Source organism: Moschus berezovskii, chromosome 7 (assembly GCF_049115385.1).
Source record: "Moschus berezovskii isolate FMDL1 chromosome 7, NW_MosBer_1.0, whole genome shotgun sequence".
NCBI classification, from domain to species: Eukaryota; Metazoa; Chordata; class Mammalia; order Artiodactyla; family Moschidae; genus Moschus; species Moschus berezovskii.
This window is the reverse complement of record NC_142466.1, coordinates 68,399,482-68,421,334: the sequence shown is the minus strand read 5'-3', so window position 1 is coordinate 68,421,334 and position 21,853 is coordinate 68,399,482. Positions and strand designations below refer to the sequence as shown.

The following is a 21,853-nucleotide window of genomic DNA, read 5'->3' as shown; positions in this document are numbered from 1 at the left end:
CTGTAAGGGCACCTGCCAGGGAGAGATCTGACACACGCTGGTTCCCCCTAGGACTTTGCAATGGCAAAAGCAGAGGCCTCTCTTCTGAGCCTGGCTACCAGCAGTGTTTCTGGGTGGCCCTGATTGAGCAGCTTGGTTCCAGAGGGCCTTGGGGAATGATGGCCCTGGAGGCCATTCCTTACTGGAATCTTTCACCCACCTTATCTTCTCTTGTTTTGAATGGTTCAGACCCAAAGCTCACAAAATATATTTCAACCCATTTAATTTTTAATTGACAGTTTGTAACATTTTCTTTGAAATGTAGGCATCATCACCAGGGACTGTGATAGTGTGAAGAGCCACCAATACAGAACCCACAGAGAATTTAATCCTGAACTTTCTTTGTAATTTACGTTTCTGAATAGGCAATACATTTAAAGTTCTGTAGCAAAGCAAACAAACAATCATGCTGTGAAAAGTCTCCTTCCCCTTTGCCTCCATCTATTTAGTTTCTACCTCCCTAAATGGGTACCACTCTAAATATTTCTCATGTTGCCCTCCGTATGGCTCTGGAAGGCAACATGAGAAACACACACACACACACACGTGTGTGTGTGTGTGTGTTTCTCATGTTGTGTGTGTGTGTGTGTTTCTCATGTTGTGTGTGTGTGTGTGTTTCTCATGTTATGTGTGTGTTTCTCATGTTGTGTGTGTGTGTGTGTGTTTCTCATGTTGTGTGTGTGTGTGTGTTTCTCATGTGTTTCTCATGTGTGTATATATATATATATATTAGTTCAGTTCAGTCGCTCAGTTGTGTCCTACTCTTTGCGACCCTGTTGACTGAAGCACGTTAGGCTTCCCTGTCCATCACCAACTCTCAGAGCTTGCTGAAACTCATGTCCATCGAGTCAGTGATGCCATCCAACCATCTCATCCTCTGTCGTCCCCTTCTTCTCCTGCCTTCTATCTTTCTCAGCATCAGGATCTTTTCCAATGAGTCAGTTCTTTGCATTAGGTGGCCAAAGTATTGGAGCTTCAGCTTCAGCATCAGTCCTTCCAATGAACACTCAGGACTGATCTCCTTTAGGATGGACTGGTTGGATCTACTTACAGTCCAAGGGACTCTCAAGAGTCTTCTCCAACACCACAGTTCAAAAGCATCGATTCTTTGGTGCTCAGCTTTCTTTATAGTCCAACTCTCACATCCATGTATGACTACTGGAAAAACCATAGCTTTGACTACACAGACCTTTGTTGGCAAAGTCTCTGCTTTTAAATATGCTGTCTAGGTTGGTCATAACTTTTCTTCCAAGGAGCAAGCATCTTTTAATTTCATGACTGTGGTCACCATCTGCAGTGATTTTGGAGCCTGAGAAAATAAAATCTGTCACTGTTTCCACTGTTTCTCCATCTATTTGCCATTAAGTGATGGGACCAGATGCCATGATCTTAGTTTTCTGAATTTTTGGTTTCAAGCCAGTTTTTTCACTTTCCTCAAGAGGCTCTTTGGGTGGTGACATCTGCATATCTGAGGTTATTGATATTTCTCCCTGCAATCTTGATTCCAGTTTGTGCTTCATGCAGCTTGGCATTTCACGTGATATATTCTGCATATAAGTTAAAGTTAAATATATAAATATATATGTATATATGCACACACACAGCCATATATATACACATGCATACATACACACACAATGCATGTAAAGTCTTATTTTCTTCCTTTTTTACACAAAAGATTGTGTGCTGTGCTGAATCTTATTTATTCATTTTTCATTTAACGATGTATCTTGAAAATCTTTCTGTATCACTTCACAGAGGAAGTCCTCTTTCCTTTTTGCTGCTGCACAGAATTCTACTGTGTGAGCATGCCATAACTTATTTAACCAGTTCCTAAAACAAACTCTTGGGTTGTTTCCAGTCTTTTGCTACTAGCACTTTGTACATGTATCACTTCCTATATGTGTAAGTCTAACTGTAAAATAAATTCCCAGAGGTGCAATTGCTCTATCAAAGAGAACTTGCGTTTGTGATCTTGATTTTGTTGTTCAGTCACTGAGTTGTGTCTGACTGTTTGCAACCCGATGGACTGCAGCATGCCAGGCTTCCCTGCCCTTCATCATCTCCTGGAGTTTGCTCACATTCCTGTCCGTTGAGCTGGTGATGCTATCTAACCATCTCACAGCCTCGTGGTGAAGGGGCTTGTGTAACTCAGTGAAGCTATGAGTCATGCTGTGCTAGGCTCAGGATGGGTCAGGATGGGTCATAGTGGAGTGTTCTGACAAAATGCGGACCACTGGAGGAGGGAATGGCAAAGCACTCCAGTATTCTTGTCATGAGAGCCACTTGCGATCTTGATAGATTTAATCAAATTGTCCACCATGGGTGTGTGATGAGTAGACTCCCATCAGAACTGTATGAGAGCATGTGTTTCCCTACAGCCTTCCTAACACTGTGTTTTATTGGCTGGTTACACGATATGATGACAAATGTCCCAGGTAAGGGCCTCAGCTCTGGGACAAAACTGATCCAAGGGCACCTTCAGTGCAGGAGAGGCAGTGGTGCCTGGTGATTAAGCCTCCGAATCAACCTGAGTTCCAATCCTCAGGCAAATCAGTTTACTTTTATAGGTCTCAATTGTCTCATCTGCAAAATGGGGGAAATAATACCATCTGCATTGCTTTCATTGTGAGGATTAACTGCAATGATGCATGCTTCACATAGGGTCTGGCATGTGGTTGTGGGAAGCTGGCTCTGGCCTAACCAGTTGGGTGACCTTGGCAAAGAACCCCTCCCCATCTGAACTCCTGTGTCCTCTCTCATCAGGGATGGAGGTGGGCTTGTGTGTCTCCCAGACCCTCTTCTCAATCCAGGGTCTGGCTTGTCTTGCCCAGCATCTTGCAGGACCCACACTCACCTCTCCTCTCTCGTACTCATCAAAGGTATTCAGGAGTCTCCTGTGCCAAACGGCCACTCACTGCCGGGCAGAGATTTCCTCCGGAAGCAGATGCGGGGAGACCTGTTCACACAACAGCAGCTGGAGGTGCTGGACCGCGTGTTTGAGAGGCAGCACTACTCAGACATCTTCACCACTGCAGAGACCATCAAGCCCGAGCAGGTATGACCCCGACTCGCTGCCTCCGCCACCCGCCACCCGCATGCAGGCCTGGGTGACGTACCCAAAGGCATCTGGCGGGGTGTGGGTGAGAGTACCAGGTTTTACTCAGAGCCATACCTGGCCAGTGGTGGCCTCCCAGGAGGTCTAGAGGAATCATCTGGGGCTCTTGCGATTGCTGGCCCTAGTGCCTTGTCTCTTGGGCCTGGCGGGGGGTGTTCTGTGTCTGGCTGCTCTGCCGTTGCTGAGTGGTGCTGTGCTTACCCGGGGCTCTTCACACAGGGTGGTGTAATGATCTCCTGGGCCACTTGAGGTGGTCTTGGGTCATTATCCTGTCAGTCAGGATGCAGGTGGAAATATGTAAGCACCCTATGGCCATAAACCAGGTGATGATGTCACTGGCATGTTCCCCACTGTCAGCCCTCTTGTCACGTTGCCCTGTCGTGCTTTTAGAATTGAATCCAAGAGTCTGGAGATGAAGAAGTGTCTCACTGGACAGACTCATAGCTGGGTCATTTGCAAGAGAGGGAAGAAAGCAGGATGATCCCTTGCTAGCATCCCCCCCGCTCTAACCTGGGCTGAAAAGCAGTCACTGCCTGTGGCTACAGAGAAGGGAGGGACCAGAAAGGCTCTGCCCAGGGAAAGGCTCTCAGGACCTGGATAAGGTTTCCCCCGAGTACCAGATTTGATTCAGGAGACTGTTTCCTGGTGCCCCGCATATGACAAGCCGTGGGCTGGAGACCTTACAGGCACAGGTGGCTTGGACTTGACTCCTGTGTGCTGAGAGCTCCCATCCACCGGGTGAGGTGCAGAGGCCTGAGAGCAGTGACTTCCCCAGCACTTGCTAGCTGGTCATGGTGGTGAAGACTAACCTGCTGAGCTTCCTCTGCAGGCTAGTGAGAGGATGGCTTCTGAAGTTTTCGCAAAGAGTCACCCCGAACAGTGTAGCTTCAGGATAGGCTGCCGTGGAGAAGGAGGTGCCGGAGGGGACCTTGGACAGGGAGGAGTGAGCAAGGCCCCAGGGACCACCATCCTGTGACAGTCTGGCTGTCTTTGTGTGGTTCCTAGGAGGGCACTCACTGACCATCTAGCTACTGTGTTGTCAGATGGGGAAACTGGGGGCCTAGTGAGGCAAAGAGGCTTGGCCTAAGGTCATCCAAAAAGTCTGGGCTTCCCTGGTGGTTCAGATGGTAAAGAATCTGCCTGCAATTGCAGGAGACCTGAGTTCAGTCCCAGGGTGGAGAAGTTTCCCTGGAGGAGAGAATGAATACCCACTTCAGTATTCTTGCCAGGAGAATTCCGTGGACAGAGGAGCCTGGCCTTGGGGTTGCAAAGAGTCAGACGTGACTGAGCTACTTTCATTCACTCACTCACTCACCCAACAAGTTATGCATTCACTTAACAAACACTGATGAGTGTTTATTATATGCAAGGCACAAAGCCAGTCACTAGGTACATGAGTGAACAAGACAGGCTTGGACCTGCCCTCAGGGAGACTACAGATGTGTGGAAGAATCACAATAAAGAAGGATTACTCAAAGGGTCATGAATGACAGATGTGCTAGGCACTGAGGAGGAGACGTCTGAGATTCTCTCAAGGCATAAAGCAGGTGCTGATCCAGCCTGGAGGGCACAGTGGCTTCCACTGAGCCCTGAAGGGACGTGGTCGGGAGAACTGACTGGCAGAGGGAATAAGAATACAGAGACCCTGAGGCCAGAGGAAGTGTGGCAGGAGTGAGGAAGGAGAGAAAGTATGGCTGGGCTTCAGGGAAGGGACTGGCGGAGGGTAGGAGGAGATGCTGGGTAGCCGGGCCTGGTCTCACAGACAGTGCTCAGCGTTTCCGTCTTTCTCCTGCAGTTGAGTGACACCTCCTCCAGGAATCACACAGTCATAGGTGCAGGTCAGAGCTAGTCTCACAAACTCTAGGTCCTGGGCTCTAGGGAAAAGTGTCTCTTTCCATCACAGGTAGCCTGTCCCACTGCTCGGAGCCCTTCAGAGAGATGGCCAAAGCCGCATTCCAGCTGACCCCATAAGGAGAAAGCAAAGGGACTCAACTTGGAACCTTCCTTGGATGAAGCCTACCTTTCTCTCCAGAATCTGGGAAAAAAGTTATCTTGTAATCTTTGACAATATTACATAATTTTAGAGCCAGTAGGGCTCTAAAAAGAAGCAAGCTATCAATCTCCTCATTTCTTAGAGGCCCACAGAAAGGATAGGGTTTGTCTGACCTCTGCACAAAATCTCTGGCATTTCTACTAAGCTCTTATTTACTTAATTCAGACATTAGGTGTCAGGGATCATGTTTTCCTCTGTGTTTCATGTGATTCTCATAGAAACACAGATCTAATCCTGGTTCATTCAGCTTGGAATGCCCTAGAAGCCCAGGCAGACTATAGGGCTTCGTGCTTTGAAGGAGTCCACCCACGTATCCATTGACTCACTTGCTCAGATGCTCATCTGCTCGTTTATCCAGCATATATCTTACATGGTAGCTGTGACCCTGGCACAGTACTGGGCACCCAGAGTCAGGAGGGCAAGATGAATCAGACATTAGCTCAGCCCCCAGCCTCACAGGGGCAATGTGATGTGGATTCAGAACCTGCAAGGCGAGGGAGAGTTCTGTGGACCCTGATGAACAGAGACGTTGCCTCCGCAGGGAGCCAGGGAGGAAGGCTGTTATGGAGGAAGTGGCGTCGGGGGACAGGTCAATAGGCCTGTGTAGAGATGGGCCTTGGAGGAGGAACCCTGTTCCTGGCAGTCTGGCCTTGCCGTGTCCTTCAGAATGGCACAGACACACTGCGGGCCTGACTCTGATTGTGTGGGCTCTGAGGCAGGGCCTGCCTGCGGGATAATGACTGACTCAGTGCTTTCTGGTTAATCTGCTTCACCTTTCCGTAATGGGCCATAATGAGGAGAGATAGTAGGTGAGACCACGGGGCCGCGGGTACGCACACAGGCACTGGACTATGAATGACGTACCCTCGCTCTGCACTCCCAGTCACTTTGGATAAATGTTGGCCGAGCAAGGGGCCACAGGCTGGGAAGGGACGCGCATCAAGGGTACAGGTTTCTCATACCTGCTGGCAGCCTGGCCTCGTGAGCCCCAGTGGTCAGGAGGGGGCCCAAAGCTCTGGCCACCAAGGCCGGCCCCTCTTCCAAATGTGAGCTGATCTGGTCTCCAGGGTCTAGTGGCAGCTCGCGGGGGGAGGATGAACATTTACTGGCCTTGGAGCTGGGAGTGTCTGACTTGAGTCCAGCCTCTGTCCAGCTGGGCAAGTCACTTTTACGCCAGACCTCAGTTTCTGTATCTCGGACAGCAGAGAGTGTGATTTTGACATCAACCTAGCACAGCCCAGCAGTAGTGGCAGTGATCTTCCCTGTCTATGCACGATCCTCTATGGTTTCCAGAGATCTTTCATATCCATCCTCTCATCAGACTCTCCATGTAAATGCCTGCTACACAGGCTGGGCAAGATTTGTGAGCCCATTTTACAGATTGGAACATTTTTTTTCAGACCGTTCACCCCGTTTTCAGGCTTCTGGGATTTGTCAAGGCTGCACAGCTGGACTGTGACCTCAAGATCTTTTGTCTACCTTGGGCAAGACAGATATATGGGCCTCCGTGTCCTCAAACAGTTCTAGGAGCAAGTTTTCTGATTGGCTGGTTTTTAGAACTGGCCTTTTGCAGCCAGAGTCCACTGGTCATTCTTAGAACCCTCAGAGTCTTGCCAGAGGCTTGGGTGGTCAAATCTTCCTTAATCCCCCTGCCTCCAACTGCCACGGGAAGAGTATACTTCTTCAGGGCCAGGCTGGGGTCCTGCCTGTCACTTCCACAAGCTCAGAGCCCACCCTCACCTGGCTGCTCTTCCTGCCGAGATCTGTCCTGGGTGGAAGCATCCGTGCTTCTTCCTTTTATACAGGAACTTAGTAAAACCTTGTGCCTGGGTAGAATGGGTTAATGTATACACACTCCTAGGACAATGAAACACTTCCTTTTCAAAATGGTTATTGAAAAAGCAATTCTGTTTTTCCTCCATGTGGAGTGAGTAAAAATCACCTTGGAGAAGAGAAAAAAAAAAAAAAAGAAACAAGGGCGGGTGGTATATGCATGTGTGTTTCGAACAGTGGAATGTGTTTCAGTAAAACTCACGTTGACGCTGTCATGGGTGCCACGCTGCTGGCGGGAGCTGGTCCCTCCTCCGGCCACGGCAGGAAGGCCACCCTCTGAGCACAGCCTGCCGTATTTACTCTCGGCAGACTATTAACCAACACTAGGCTATTAATCTGGCTTTTGAGCCTTCACTAAAGCCCATAAAAGCTCACAGTTGTCAAATGGAGTTCATTTTAATTTCCTTTCAATCACAGTAAATTATTCAGGTGATAAATCAGCTGGAGCAGCCTCCTGGCTGTAATAGAAACCCTAATTCCTGGCTAATTATCCAGCCCATTGCTGCCAACAGATCAATACGGGCACAAAATGGAACGGGCCCAGGGCCCTCCCTCCCATTGGGCCAGAGACAGGAAGACAGCTGGGGATGGGGGACGTGCTGCTGACCTCCCAGGAAGTTCAAAGGTCACAGGGGTTAAACCGGGAGAAGTCCTGTCCCTTGCTAACAGAGAAGCCACCAGGAATGCCTCCTGCTCCCATCAGCTGCTTTTCCCTCTGCTTGGTGGCATTTCTCCAGGCTGGTGGGCCTGGGGCTGATTGTTGCCTGCTCGTATGGGCATCCTCTTCCTGGGAAGTGGTTGGTTTTGTGTTTCTGAGCACAATTGAGCTGGTCATCAGAGATGGTTTGAACTCTCCCTAAGTCAGGAAAAGAGCTGGGGACTGTGAGGAAATGATGAGGCAGACATGTTTTCTTTCTTCAGGGAGTTCTGGGAGGAGAGCAGGTAGGGAGAGAAGCGGGGACAGGAGACAGGTGTGCCAGGCTAAGAATGGGGAAAGGCTTCCTGGAGGAGGTGTCTTTCATGCTGTGCCTTGAGGGATGGGCAGAATGCAGCTCTGTGGAGAAGGTAGAGTTGGTTGAAGAGGGTGTTCTAGGCAGAAGGAGCAGCATGGATGAAGGTGTGGAGGGTGGAAGTACAGCAGGGAACTGCGGGCCAGGCTGAGTGGTTGGAATATGGGCTGAGTGAAAGAAAGTCAGAGACAACAGGGCTGGAGAAGCAGGATGGCCCTAAACCCCAAAGGGCTGGCAGGTGGCAGCGAGGAGGTCTGGCTTTGCTTTGGAGACAATGTGTCCCAAAGAGCCCAGAATCTGAGGCCTGGGCTAGTCTGCTCTCCTGGAAGCAAACTTCCGTGGGGCTCCTGCCTCTTGCCCTGTTCCTGCTGCACTGGTGACTTTCTCTCCCTGAAGCTCATCCTTATATAATAGCCCTTGTGGTTTCCCACTGCTCAAAATCTAAATCCCAGCTTTTTATCTTCATCCCGGCCCTTCACCATCCCCATGGCCCTCTGCTTGCCTACACAGTGCCCTGCTGCAGCCAGGCCTGACCCCTCACTGCTCCACATGGGTTGGGCTCCTCCTATGTGAGGGGGCCATGGATGATGGCTGGTGTGTGTGTGTGTGTGTGAATGCGTGCCCAAGCGTGGGAACCCCAGGGATGGCTCTGAGCTTGGAGTGAGGCAGGGACTTCAGTTATTATTCTTTCTTGGTGCTGTTATTCTCCAAACTCCTGCTCACAGTTTCCCTGGATGGAACATTCTTTCAGTCTGTTTCTAAATCTATGCTGTCCAGGCCCAGCAGGAGTCCTGTCTGCCCTGGGAGCCCTTCACTGACCCACTTAGTCCAGGCTATCTTGCCTCTTGTTTGAGCTCATGAATGCACTGGGTTCTAATCATTACTGTTAATAATTGTTGTATTCATTGCTTACCAGGAACCTGGCTCTATTCTGAGAAGAACTGTCCCAGCCCCATCTCATTACAAAGTCACAAAACTCCTATTATCCCCACTGTGCAGACAGGATGGCTGAGGCTTGGTGAGATCAGTTCAGTGACTTAGCCACAGGGACACAGTAAGTGTGGAGCCAAGTTGGAAACCAGATCCAGAGTTCACACTGGTAGCCACTGGATTCCCCACAGTTAAACACAATCAGGCTGCCCATGGACTCTTCAGGCAGGCAGTGTCCTAGAGACACAACCTGGGGGTCCAATCTACTCACCCTGGGAGCTCTGCATGAATCAGGAAGTGCTGGGGCTGCCGGCGAACCAACATGGTCTCTGGATGTCTGAGCCGAAGCCAGGGCAGTGACTGTCCTCTTCCACTCTGAACTGGCTGTGCTCCTCTCACTTTGCACTGCAAGGCTGTGCTCAGGGCCAGGCTCCTCCACTGCAGACAGAATAGAGTTTATTCAGAAGAGGAGGTTGAAAGTCTTTCCTTGAACCAGAATTGAAAGAGACACGTGTACCCCAGTGTTCACTGAAGCACTGTTTACAATAGCTAGGACATGGAAGCAACCTAGATGTCCATCGGCAGACGAATGGATGAGGAAATTGTGGTACATATACATAATGGAATATTCAGTTCAGTTCAGTCGCTCAGTCGTGTCCGACTCTTTGCGACCCCATGAATCACAGCACTCCAGGCCTCCCTGTCCATCAGCAATTCCCAGAGTTCACTCAAACTCACCTCCATCAAGTCGGTGATGCCATCCAGTCATCTCATTCTCTGTCATCTCCTTCTCCTCCTGCCCCCAATCTTTCCCAGCATCAGTCTTTTCCAGTAAGTCAACTGTTCGCATGAGGTGGCCAAAGTATTGGAGCATCAGCTTCAGCATCAGTCCTTCCAATGAACACCCCCAGCTATAAAAAAGAACACATTTGAGTCAGTTCTAATGAGTTGGATGCAACTGGAGCCTGTTATACAGAGTGAAGTAAGCCAGAAAGAAAAACACCAATGTAGTATATTAACACAAATATATGGAATTTAGAAAGATGGTAATGACAACCCTATATGCAAGACAGCAAAAGAGACACAGATGTAAAGAACAGACTTTTGGACTCTGTGGGAGAAGGCGAGGGTGGGATGATTTGAGAGAATAGCATTGAAACATGTATATTACTGTATGTAAAATAGATGACCAGTCCAAGTTTGGTGCATGAAACAGGTCTCTCAAAGCTGGTGCACTGGGACAACCCAGAGGGATGGGATGGGGAGGGAGTGGAAGGGGGGTTTGGGACAGGGGGACACATGTACACCTGTGGCTGATTCATGTCAGTGTATGGCAAAAACCACCACAATATTGTAAAGTAATTGACCTCCAATTAAAATAAATAAATTAATTTAAAAAAGAAAGCCTTTCCTCGAAGGGATGACTGGAGAAACTGGGACTGTTTGGTCTGAAGAAGGGAAGACTTAGGGATGTAAGCAGGGAAGGAAACAGGATAAGAGAACTTTCTAATAGCCCAAGCTTTCTCATAGTGGAGTGGACCTCCTTATGAAGTAGTGAGCTTCCCATCACTGGAGGCATGTAAGGAGAATCATACATGCTGTATTAGAAGTTTAAGATCCACTGAGGACTTGAGGCAGTTAAAAGTCAGGGTCCTTCCAACTTGAAAGAATGATTCCAGCATAAGAAGAGTGAGATGGTCTGATGGGAAGAGGGGAAGGGACAGGAGAGGCAACAGAAGGAGACCTTTCATGTTGCAGCGTGGCAGGGACACTGAGAGAGATCCCTCAGGGTCCTCACTAGGGCAGGCAGAAAGGCCTGAGTCACAGGGGCTGTGACTCAGCGCCGCAAAGGACTGGCGGCTGCAAGGTCTTGGGAAGCCAGTGATGAGCCCAGCTCTTCCAGTGCATAGGACAGAGCTGGGGTTTCTGGTGAAGACATCAGGACCAGAAGTCTAGACACCAGGGGCTGCTGCTGTCCTCACCACCCATACTCAGTGCCCAGCATCCTCTGTCCAGAGGTTCAGGGCCAGACCCCGAGGAGGTAGGCAGTGGAGAAGAGGAGTAAACAGACCTGTGTCCTGCCCACAGGGGCCACCACCTGCAGGGAGTCTGGCAGAGTGTGAGGCATGATTGAAGATGAAGGAATTGCTCACTAAAAAATCCCAAAACCTCTCACACAGCACTCTTGCTCACATCAACTATGAGACAGAGTATATGCAGTATAATCTTCAAGAAGCCACATTCTCCAATCTCTGCTTTTTGTGGGTGTAGACTGTCTTCTAGAGTCAACCCCCTGACCTCTGCAAGTGTAGACATCTCCTGAATGCTTGATTGATTGCATTCAGCAAATATTTATGGAGCACCTGCTCTGTGCCAAGTACTGTGCTAAGTGCTGGGGACACAGCAGCCACAAAGACAGATATGGTCCCCAGAATTTACCAATGGCAATGGAGAAACAGATTTTAACAAAATAATTATGCCAGCAAAAGCAGTGTACCATTACAAATAATAACAGTGTGTGATGAGTGTGGAGAACAGACAGATCAGGGTGTGCTGAGAGGAAAAAGTGGACCTCATTGAGATGGGAGGTCAGGAATGTCTGTCTGAGAATGGCACCTTTGAGCTCAAGGTAGGGAAGCGTGGTGGGAATAGTGTCTCAGGCAGAGGGAACAGCCAGCACGAAGGTCTGAGGCTGGGAAGACTTTGGGCTTTCATGGTGGCCTGCTCTTAGACCAGTCACTTCTTTCTGGGTCATGGTTTCTGCCTTTGGGGTGGGAGATTAGACTGGCTCATCCTTGAGATCCATTCTAGCTCTAACATTCTGTAAGAGATAAAACAAATTGGGAATTCATCTCTTATTTTTATTTTGACTTGTTTACATTTTTTTCTTCCTGTCTGTTCCACTGTTTTAAATGACAGGCAAATTCTGTGTATGTGGGGGTTTAAAGATTACAAGTGAATTGTCAAAGAGCTGCCAGTGCTTTGCTGGGTTGTTCTTTGATTCATTTATTCATTCATTCATCCAAGAAATTTTTACAGATGTGCCATGTTAGTGACATTGACCGCCTGTGCTGTGCTGTGTGGCATAGAGTAACAGCAGTAGATGCAACCTTAATTCTCTGATGGGTTGAGAATAGTTGTCATTCGGTTTGCTCAGCTTTATTTCTTGTTGCAAATATGGGAGTGATGACACTTTTTAAAGCATCAGCAGAAGTCAGATGGCAATAGAAAGTATCTTCAAATGTTAAGAGATAATAACAATTGACCTGTCTTCAGATAAATGATCATTTAGTAGTGAAGGAAAACATTTTCAGACGAAAAGAGAGTTTACCGCTAATACACTCTTGGTGAATTGCCAAACAATGTATTTCAGTAACAAGGATATGAGAGACTTCTGGTCTGCGCTCTGATGTATAAAGAGCCTGGGAGTCACCACTCCCATATTTGCAACAAGAAATAAAGCTGAGCAAACTGAATGGCAACGACTATTCTTGACCCATCAGAGAATTAAGGTTGCAGGGCAAGCAGCTACTGCAAAATTTGGAAAGACAATACAGAGAGTTACAGCTGAGATCTACCAGATTAATGTAAAACCTTACGCTAAAGGCCTATTTACCTGTTTCTGTACTCAATACTATCGTGTCCAACTTTCAACAAAAAGTTAGGCACGAAAAATAAAACATGGACTGAAGAGAAAAAGTAAGCATCAGAATCAGACTCAGCCATTAGAGTTTAGAATTTGACAGATGACCCAGGTTTTAGAATCATTCAGTTCAGTTCAGTTCAGTCACTCAGTCGTGTCCGACTCTTTGCGACCCCATGAACCACAGCACGCCAGGCCTCCCTGTCCATCACCAACTCCCGGAGTTCACCCAAACTCATGTCCATCGAGTCGGTGATGCCATCCAGCCATCTTATTCTCTGTCATCCCCGTCTCCTCCCACCCCCAATCCCTCCTAGCATCAGACTCTTTTCCAATGAGTCAACTCATTGCATGAGGTGGCCAAAGTATTGGAGTTTCAGCTTTAGCATCAGTCCCTCCAATGAACACCCAGGATTGATCTCCTCTAGAATGGACTGGTTGGATCTCCTTGCAGTCCAAGGGACTCTCAAGAGTCTTCTCCAGCACCACAGTTCAAAAGCATCAATTCTCCGGCGATCAGCTTTCTTCACAGTCCAACTCTCACATCCATACATGACCACGGGAAAAACCATAGCCTTGACTAGACGGACCTTTGTTGGCAAAGTAATGTCTCTGCTTTTCAATATGCTATCTAGGTTGGTCATAACTTTCCTTCCAAGGAGTAAGCATCTTTTAATTTCATGGCTGCAATCAGCATCTGCAGTGATTTTGGAGCCCCCCAAAATAAAGTCTGACACTGTTTCCACTGTTTTTCAATCTATTTCCCATGAAGTGATGGGAGCAGATGCCATGATCTTTGTTTTCTGAATGTTGAGCTTCAAGCCAAACTTTTCACTCTCCTCTTTCACTTTCATCAAGAGGCCTTTGAGTTTCCTCTTCACTTTCTGCCATAAGGGTGGTGTCATCTGCATATCTGAGGTTATTGATATTTCTCCCGGCAATCTTGATTCCAGCTTGTGCTTCTTCCAGCCCAGCGTTCCTCATGATGTACTCTGCATATAAGTTAAATAAGCAGGGTGACAATATACAACCTTGACGTGCTCCTTTTCCTATTTGGAACCAGTCTGTTGTTCCATGTCCAGTTCTAACTGTTGCTTCCTGACCTGCATACAGGTTTCTCAAGGGGCAGGTCAGGTGGTCTGGTATTCCCATCTCTTAGATAGGGATTAAAAAAAAGTATTTATTTGGTTGCATCAGGTCTTAATTGCATCATGCAGGATCTTTTATTGAGATGCGCAGGCTCAGTAGTTGCGGTGAGTGGGCTTAATTGTTTTGTGGCATGTGAGATCTTAGTTCCCCAACCAGGGGTTAAACCCACATACCCTGCATTGCAAAGTGGATTCTTAACCCCTGGGCCACCAGGAAAGTCCCTAGAAAGGGAATTTAAAATAACTATGATTGATATGTTAAGGGATTTACTGGAAAAAGGATATCGCATGAAAGAATATGTTGGCAATGTAAACAGAGAGATGGAAACTCTAAGAAACAATTGAACAGAAATTCTAGAAAAAATTTTAAAAATACAGTGACAAAAATAAAGAAAACCTTTGACGTGTGCATCCATAGATTGGACCTAGTCAAGTAAGGCGTCAGTAAACTTGAAGATGTGTCAATAGAAACTTCTCAAACTGAAATGTAAAAGAAAAAAGAATGAAAGAGCAAAGGCACAAACCGAAATCTAGAATAGAACATGATCCAAGAATTTTGGGACAATATTTGAGAGGAATAACATATGCATAATTGGAATACCAGAGGGAGAAGAGAGAATGAAGAAGTATTTGAAGTGTTAGTTGCTCAGTCGTGTCCGACTCTTTGTGACCCCGTGGACTATAGCCTGCCAGGTTCCTCTGTCCATGGAATTCTCCAGGCAAGAATACTGGAGTGGGTAGCCATTCCCTTCTCCAGGGGATCTCCCCAACTGAGGAACTGAACCTGGGTCTCCTGCATTGCAGGTGAATTCTTTACCATCTGAACTCACCAACCTAGAATTGTACCCCCAAAATGAAGGAAAAATGAGAAGTAGTAATGGCCAAGAATCTTCCAAAATTAATGTCAGATGATCAAACCACAGATGTGGGAAATTCAGAAAATGTCAAGAAGTAGGTGAAAATATCACAATATCAAACACCAGAAAACATAAGATGAAGAAAAACCTTGAAAGAAGCCAGAGGGACAAAAAACACCTTACTTAAAGAGGAACAAGGATTCTTACTTAAAGAATCACGGTAGATTTCATGTCAGAAACCATGCAAACAGGAAGAGAGTGGAGTGAAATATTTTAAGCACTGAAACAAAAAACCTACCAACCTAGAACTCTATACCTTGGGAAATTGTGCCCCCAAAGTGAAGGAAAAATGAAGATTTTCTGTCAACAAAAATTCATGACCAGCAGACCTGTCTTGCAAGAAATGTTAAAAAAAAAATTCTTTAGAGAGAAAGAAAATAATACAGGTCAGAAACTCAGATCTGCAAAAAAAAAAAAAAAAGAGGGGTGTCAGAGAAGGAATAAATGAAGATAAAAATTCTTTGATTTTTCTTAGTTTTAATTGAAATTTTCTTAAAGGAAATTGCTTAAAGCAAAAACATAGCAATGTATCCATATGATTATAACATATGGATGAGTGAAATGAATGACAGTCAAATCACAGGGACGAAAAGGGAGAATTGGAAATACTCTGTTAGAAGGGACTTGTACTACAATTTAAGAAGTACAGTGTTATTTGAAGGTTAGATTAGTTGTAAATGTATATTGAAAATTCTAGGACAATGACCAAAACTATCTTTTTGACTTAAAAATGTTTTTAAAATTGTGATAAAAACACATAATACAAAAATTACCCTCTTAACCATATTTAAGTATATAGTTCAGTAGTGCTAAGCAGATAAAATGGACTCATATGACATATTTAATTAAACCCAGAAAAGGAAGAAGAAAAGCAGGGAAAAAAGAAATAAAAAGCAAGTTCAATAAATAGAAAACAATTACAAACATGGTAGATATTAATCCAATTATATCAATAATTGCTTTCAATATTAATGGTCTAAGAATACCCATTAAAAGAAAGGAACTTCAGAGTGCATTAAAAAAAGCTCACAAGACCCAACTATTAATATATATTGCCTATGAGAAGGATATGAAATACAGAAAGAAGGAATAAGATTTAAGTCCCAATTAAGAAGCAATGATAATCAAATAATTGATATACAAAGGATTATTTAAATAACTATTGTCTGTAAGCGTCGGCTTCCCTGGTGGCTCAGTGGTAAAGAAAATGCCTGCCAATGCAGAGAACACAGGTTCAATCCCTAGGTCGGGAAGACCCCCTAGAGAAGGAAATGGTTACCCACTCCAGTATTCTTACCTGCAAAATCCCATGGACAGAAGAGCCTGGCAGGCTATGGTCCTTGCGGTTGCAAAAGAGTCGGTCACAACTTAGTGACTAAACAACAACAATAAACATAATGGCTGGTTTGGGGGATTTAAAAACAGTGAAAAAAGAAAATAATAATATATATGAGGTTGGGAGTGTGCTGCTCTGAGTTGAAAATTCTAAGACCCTAGTATTACTCAGCTGGAGGACAAATATATTGATAAACTGTGAATCTGGTTATGTCAGGGATGCAGGTAAACAAATTAAAGGTCATCATTAAAGCCATAACAATGGAATGTATAACTTCCAAACGAGAGGAGGCAAGGAGATATATAAAGTATCAGTGAGTCCAAGAGAAAACAGGGGGGAGGAAGGAAAAAGCAAAGAAGAAGCTTGGACGATTAAAAATACAAAATTAAGTAGTAGATGGTAGAAATAAATAAAAATATTTGAGCAGCCCCAATAAATATGAATAGATTGAATTTGCTAGATAATACAGAGGATATGAAAAATAACTAAAACTCAGAAATATGCTGCTTATAGGAATAACCTAAAACAAAATGGTACTAGAAGGCTTCAAGTAAGGAGATAGGAAAACTAAATAAAATATGATAGAGTACTACCCCTCTCAGATGAAATTAAAGCCCAGTGTATCCTTAAAGACAAAGAGGACCATTACTCAATGATAAGAAAATTCACAGGAAAATATAAAAATCCTGAACCTGTATATTCTAAGCAACAGAATCTCAAAACATATAAAGCAAAAATTATCGATGAACAAGGGGAAACATCCCATAATATTTTCTGGAGACTTTACCATACCCCTCTTATTAATGGATAGATCAAATTGACAAAAAATTAGCAGAGACATTCGTAAGTTTTGCACAACATGATTAACAAGTTAGATCAAATAGATGAATGAAAACCAACAATTTGAGAGTATATGTGCTTTTCACACACCCACAAAGAACACACAGAAATGGACTGTGTGCTGCTTGTGAAAACCAATGTCAGCAATACCCCAAATCCATGTCATAAATCATGGGCTTTGATTGCAGTGCACTGAAGTTACAAATTAATAGGCCAAAGCAAGTTATGGTTTCCAGCCTTCTGTAGTTTGAAAGATAAAAATCAAAAGCAATTTTCTGGGAAAAAAAAATCCCTGGGTCAGAAAAGAAATCCTAATGGAAATTACAAAATATTAGAACTGAACAACCAAAAACAAAAACCCAGCACTGCATATAAAAACTTGCACAATAAAGCTGAAGGGGTACTTAGAGGGAAATGCATAGTTTTAAATGCATTAATTTAATATAGACGGTAAAAGTGCCACAGAGTAGATTCCAATTTGGTAAAGCAGAAGTAACACATGTATGTTGAAAAAAGATTCAAGCAACACAGAATCATGCTAAATAGAAATGAGAGACCCTGTTCCTATTTGTTGCTTAATATGTCTCAGCGTGCCAGTGTTAACTAATGAAAGAAGAGTTTCTAGGCTTGTATGTATGGGTGTAATAGTTATTGCAACAGCAGGAGTGGGCATATCTCAGTGTAGGGATGGCTCAGTGGTTTCACAAATAATAACTTCATAGTTATAAAAGTAAGATTTCAGAAAACCAAGTAAGGGGTCATGAAGATTAACAAAGCACTGGTGAGAAAGATCTAGGGGTTTTAGTTGTCTGTGAACTTAGTCATGTGGCTGCCAGTGAGTGTAAACTATTCTGTGTTGGTCAGGCCACACCTGTAATGTGGGATTCCAGGTGAGTGCCTCCTCTTAAGAAGGATGCTGACTAACTGGAAGATGACCAGAGGAGATGAACAGGTTGGGGAAGGGATTACACCTCTAACATTTACTAAGCACTTAGTGTGTGCCAGGAATCTGTGCTAAACTCTTTATGAAGTTCTTTACTTGATGCTCTATAAGTGGTGGGAAATTATTCCCATTTTACAGATGAGGAAACTGAGTGGAGAGAGTACAACTTGTCCGAAGATCCATAAGTAGAAATATTTAGAGCCAGATCTTGAAGCCAGGCAGAGTTCAGGGCCTGTGCCTTGAACCACCATTTATCCAGCTTACACCACCACCAAACCTGTCTTGTGAGGCACTTGTGGAAGAAGTGGAACGTGCCTGGAAAAGGGAAAACTCATTGGAATCACTGGAAAAGGCAATGGCAACCCACTCCAGTACTCTTGCCTGAAAAATCCCATGGACAAGGGAGCCTGGTGGGCTGCAGTCCATGGGGTCATAAAGAGTCGGTTACGACTGAGCGACTTCACTCACTTCACTAACTTCATACTTTATCACTGGAGAAGGAAATCACAACCCACTCCAGTATTCTTGCCTGGAGAATCCCATGGACAGAGCAGCCTGGCGGGCCATGGCCCATGGGGTTGCAGAGAGTCGGACACAACTGAAGTGACTGAGCATGCACTGGATACACAAGAGTAGAATCTGATCTCAGAGGGGCTCCCATGGAGAAGGAGCAGACTCATTTGTGCCTCCAGTTGGCAGACCTGGGACCTAGTGGGAATTAGAGAGAGGCAGCTTTCAACTCAGTCGAAAGAAACTTTCCAAACAGGCAGAACTGCACACATGTGGATTGGCTGTGGGTTTCCTGTTCCTGGGAGTGTCTGGCCTTGGTAGTGTGGCCTCTTAGGAAGAAGGCTGAGGGAAGTCTTCAAGCTTGCGAGGGGAGGGATTTGAAAGAAATGACCACTAGGGTCTCTGCCAGTTCTGAGCTTTGGCACCCTGTGACAGATGGGTTTGTCTTTTCTCTCTTCTCTTTTGGAAAAAAAAGATGGATTTATTGATCCTTTCCTGATGTCTTGGCTGTGAAACAAAACAATGAATTTATTGAAGACTATCACATAGACCAACTCAGTGTCATTGCTTTTAAAAGGATATGGACAATTCAAGGGGCTTCCCTGTTGACTCAGACAGTAAAGAATCTACCTGCAATGCAGACAGCCCCAGGTTCGATCTCTGGTTTGGCAAGATCCCCTGGAGGAGGCATGGCAACGCACTCCAGTATTCATGCTTGGGAAATCCCATGGACAGAGGATACAGTCCATTGGGTTGCAAAGAGTTGAACATGACTGAGCAACTAACACTTTCACTTCCCAGGGGCACTAGTGATAAAGAACCTGCCTGCCAATGTAGGAGACGTATGAGATGCAGGTTCGATCCCTGGGTCAGGAAACTGCCCTGGAGGAGGGCATGGCAACCCACTCTGGTATTCTTTCCTGGAGAATCCCATGGACAGAGGAGCCTGGCGGGCTATGGTTCATAGGGTCACAAAGAGTCAGACATGACTGAAGCGACTTAGCACGCATGGACAATTCCAGGGTTGGGGTAAGGGAATTGGTGATGGGATAATTGTTTTTGGCCACCAAAAGGGCAGATAACTTTATCCACCTGTTGTAATTTCTACAGGTTTCTGACAAGAGCTGGCTTATCAGCATGAGAATGTGAAAGGAAGATGGTGAGAGGCTGTAATCCGCAGGAGCTTAGGGGGTGAGGTCTTGGAGGCAGACTGGTTCTAAATGACAGGATAAGGTCCTTCCTGTGGCCATCCATGGGGCTGGGCAGGGGGATGGAGAGAAGGACCAATAGAGTCAGAGAGGATGCTCAGTGAGGTCAAGGGCAGGTGAAGATGACAGTGGGAGGGCCCTAAGAAGGAGGCACCTGTCAGGAGGGGTGCAAGCTGTCCACTAACAATATGGAGGGACTGGCCTGGGCTGACTTGTGGGGTTCTCAGGAAGAGATGGTGTGACAGGATGCTGTTGGGGAGCAGAGCCCTGGGATCGGTGCTGGGGCACAGTGAGTGTGCAGACCCCTCTACCTTGCCCAGAAATTCCCGGGGCAAGTGGAGAGGCCCGCTTTCCACTGGGAAAGAAGTCAGGGACCCACCTCTGCAGGTGGGATTAAGAACACAGGCTTCCGAAGCAGCTGCTTGGGACTTCACAACCCTTTATGTTACTTTTGAGCCTGGGGAGATGGGGTCATGTGTGATGGCAGGCTTACCTCTAGGACCTGGGTGATTCTTTATCCCTGGACCTGAGCTTGCTGGGCACTGTCACTTAGACAGACATGAGCTTTTCTTCCTGTGTGTGCAAAGTTACTGGTTAAACTCACTTGACTTTGCCAGTACTTTCACCTCGGTTTTCTCCTATCATGGGATAATAATAGTTCTTGTGTCATTTGGGCTGTACAGATTAAGCGAGATGAACATAGAAAAGGGCTCAGCAGAGCATCCAGCTCATAAGAGACACTAGATTAATGTTACTTCTATGATTGTTGTTGTTATTATTATCAAGGAGCATTCGTCACAGCTGAGATTCCACAGAGTAGAGAGTCAGGGTCGTGGTGGGAAAGAAGCCAGGCTGGACAGACAGGAGGGGGCTGTGAGAGGAGGCACAGAGCGGGGACTGTCGGGTGGGAGGGGTGACAGAAAGACCAGAGTCAGTGGCAGAACGTCTGCGCTTAGGAGTTGCTGGGAACTTTCTCCTCCCCAGGCGTTCCCCGCTTTCACTGTTTGCCCAGCTACAGATTACACAGGCAAATGAGCTTAGGCTGAGGGGAAAATCCTATTAACGTAATCAAAATAACAATTTGTATCACTTTTAGAACTTCTGCCTGAGGAGCTAAGAAATCTCCGTAATAAATTAATAATTTTAGGGTTGTGTTAGAAGAACCTTCCCTTACAAACAAGCAGATTTCTATTTCCCTTTTGGTACTACAGAGGACAGGAATTCTCCAGAATCCTAGATCAGATTTGAAGGGTGAACAGGATATTCCAACCCAGACTGGGATACTTCTGAGTTTGTGAATGTCCCTCCTGACAGGAGAACTGGGACAGCTGGTGCCTGTGACCATGCTCTCGGAGGCGCCTGCCATGCCCCATTGTGCTCAGCCTGTCTGGAGGCTCAGGCAGCACTGCACTGGTCACCCGTGCTGGCCACAGGTAAGGTGCTTCAGAGTCAGGGCTCTGCAGTTCACCTGGTTTCTGAAGCTGGGTGTGTGATCCTGAGCAAGTTGCCCAACCTCACTGAGCCTCAGTTTTCCCATCCACAAGAGGAAGATGGGGATGCTAGTGTGCCTCAAACAGAGTTAGTGTGAGGACAGAACAGGAGGCTCATGTGTGTAAAGTCTTGGACAGTTCTTGGTACATGGGAAACCTCAATAGATGTATTTATCCTTGTTATTGACATCCTCAGAGATTGCCTGAATGATGCAGACAAGGCTCATGGGGGCTGCCCAGGAAGCAGGTGGGGAGGAAGATGAGTAATACGGTGCTGGGAGGAAAGGAAGAGCCTTGTGCATATATAGCCTAGGGAAGGGGGAGAAGTTTCAGGCGCCCAGAACATGCAGGCTGGATTTGATGATTCTGAAAAGCCCATCTTAAAACACATACACACACACTGCAGTATAATCATATGTAATATAATATAGCTTCCCAGGTGTCACAGTGGTAAAGAATCCACCTGCCAATGCAGGAGATGCAGTTTCCATCCCTGGGTCAGGAAGATCTCCTGGAGGAGGGAATGACAACCCACTCCGGTATTCTTGCCTGGAGAATACCCATGGTCAGAGGAGCCTGGAAGGCTACAGTCCATGGGGTTGCAAAAAGTTGGACATGACTGAACAACTGAGCAGACACATGTATAATAATAATATAATATCTGGACAGTGCATGTGGTTCAATACTTTGTATTATCTCATTTAATTCTCATAACAAACCCTTCCAGCTTGGTATTGATTTTCCTCATTTAAAAGATGAGGAAACTGAAGGGATGCTCCTTGATATACAACAAGGCTTAAAATGTTTACATTCCATTTGCCTGGGAAGACATGTG

The 21,853-nt window shown here is 45.9% G+C and overlaps 1 protein-coding gene across 4 annotated transcripts in view; it reads left to right on the top strand.

The window, feature by feature from the left end:
- The window catches only part of PAX5 (paired box 5), a 187,323-nt gene that overhangs the window by 64,093 nt on the left and 101,377 nt on the right, over nucleotides 1-21,853 (top strand). For all 4 annotated transcript variants that reach the window (XM_088837981.1, XM_088837978.1, XM_088837979.1 and 1 more), the window contains one exon: nucleotides 2,922-3,097. In XM_088837981.1, the coding sequence (XP_088694107.1) occupies nucleotides 2,922-3,097 (176 nt within the window). The remainder of the gene's footprint in view (nucleotides 1-2,921; nucleotides 3,098-21,853) is intronic.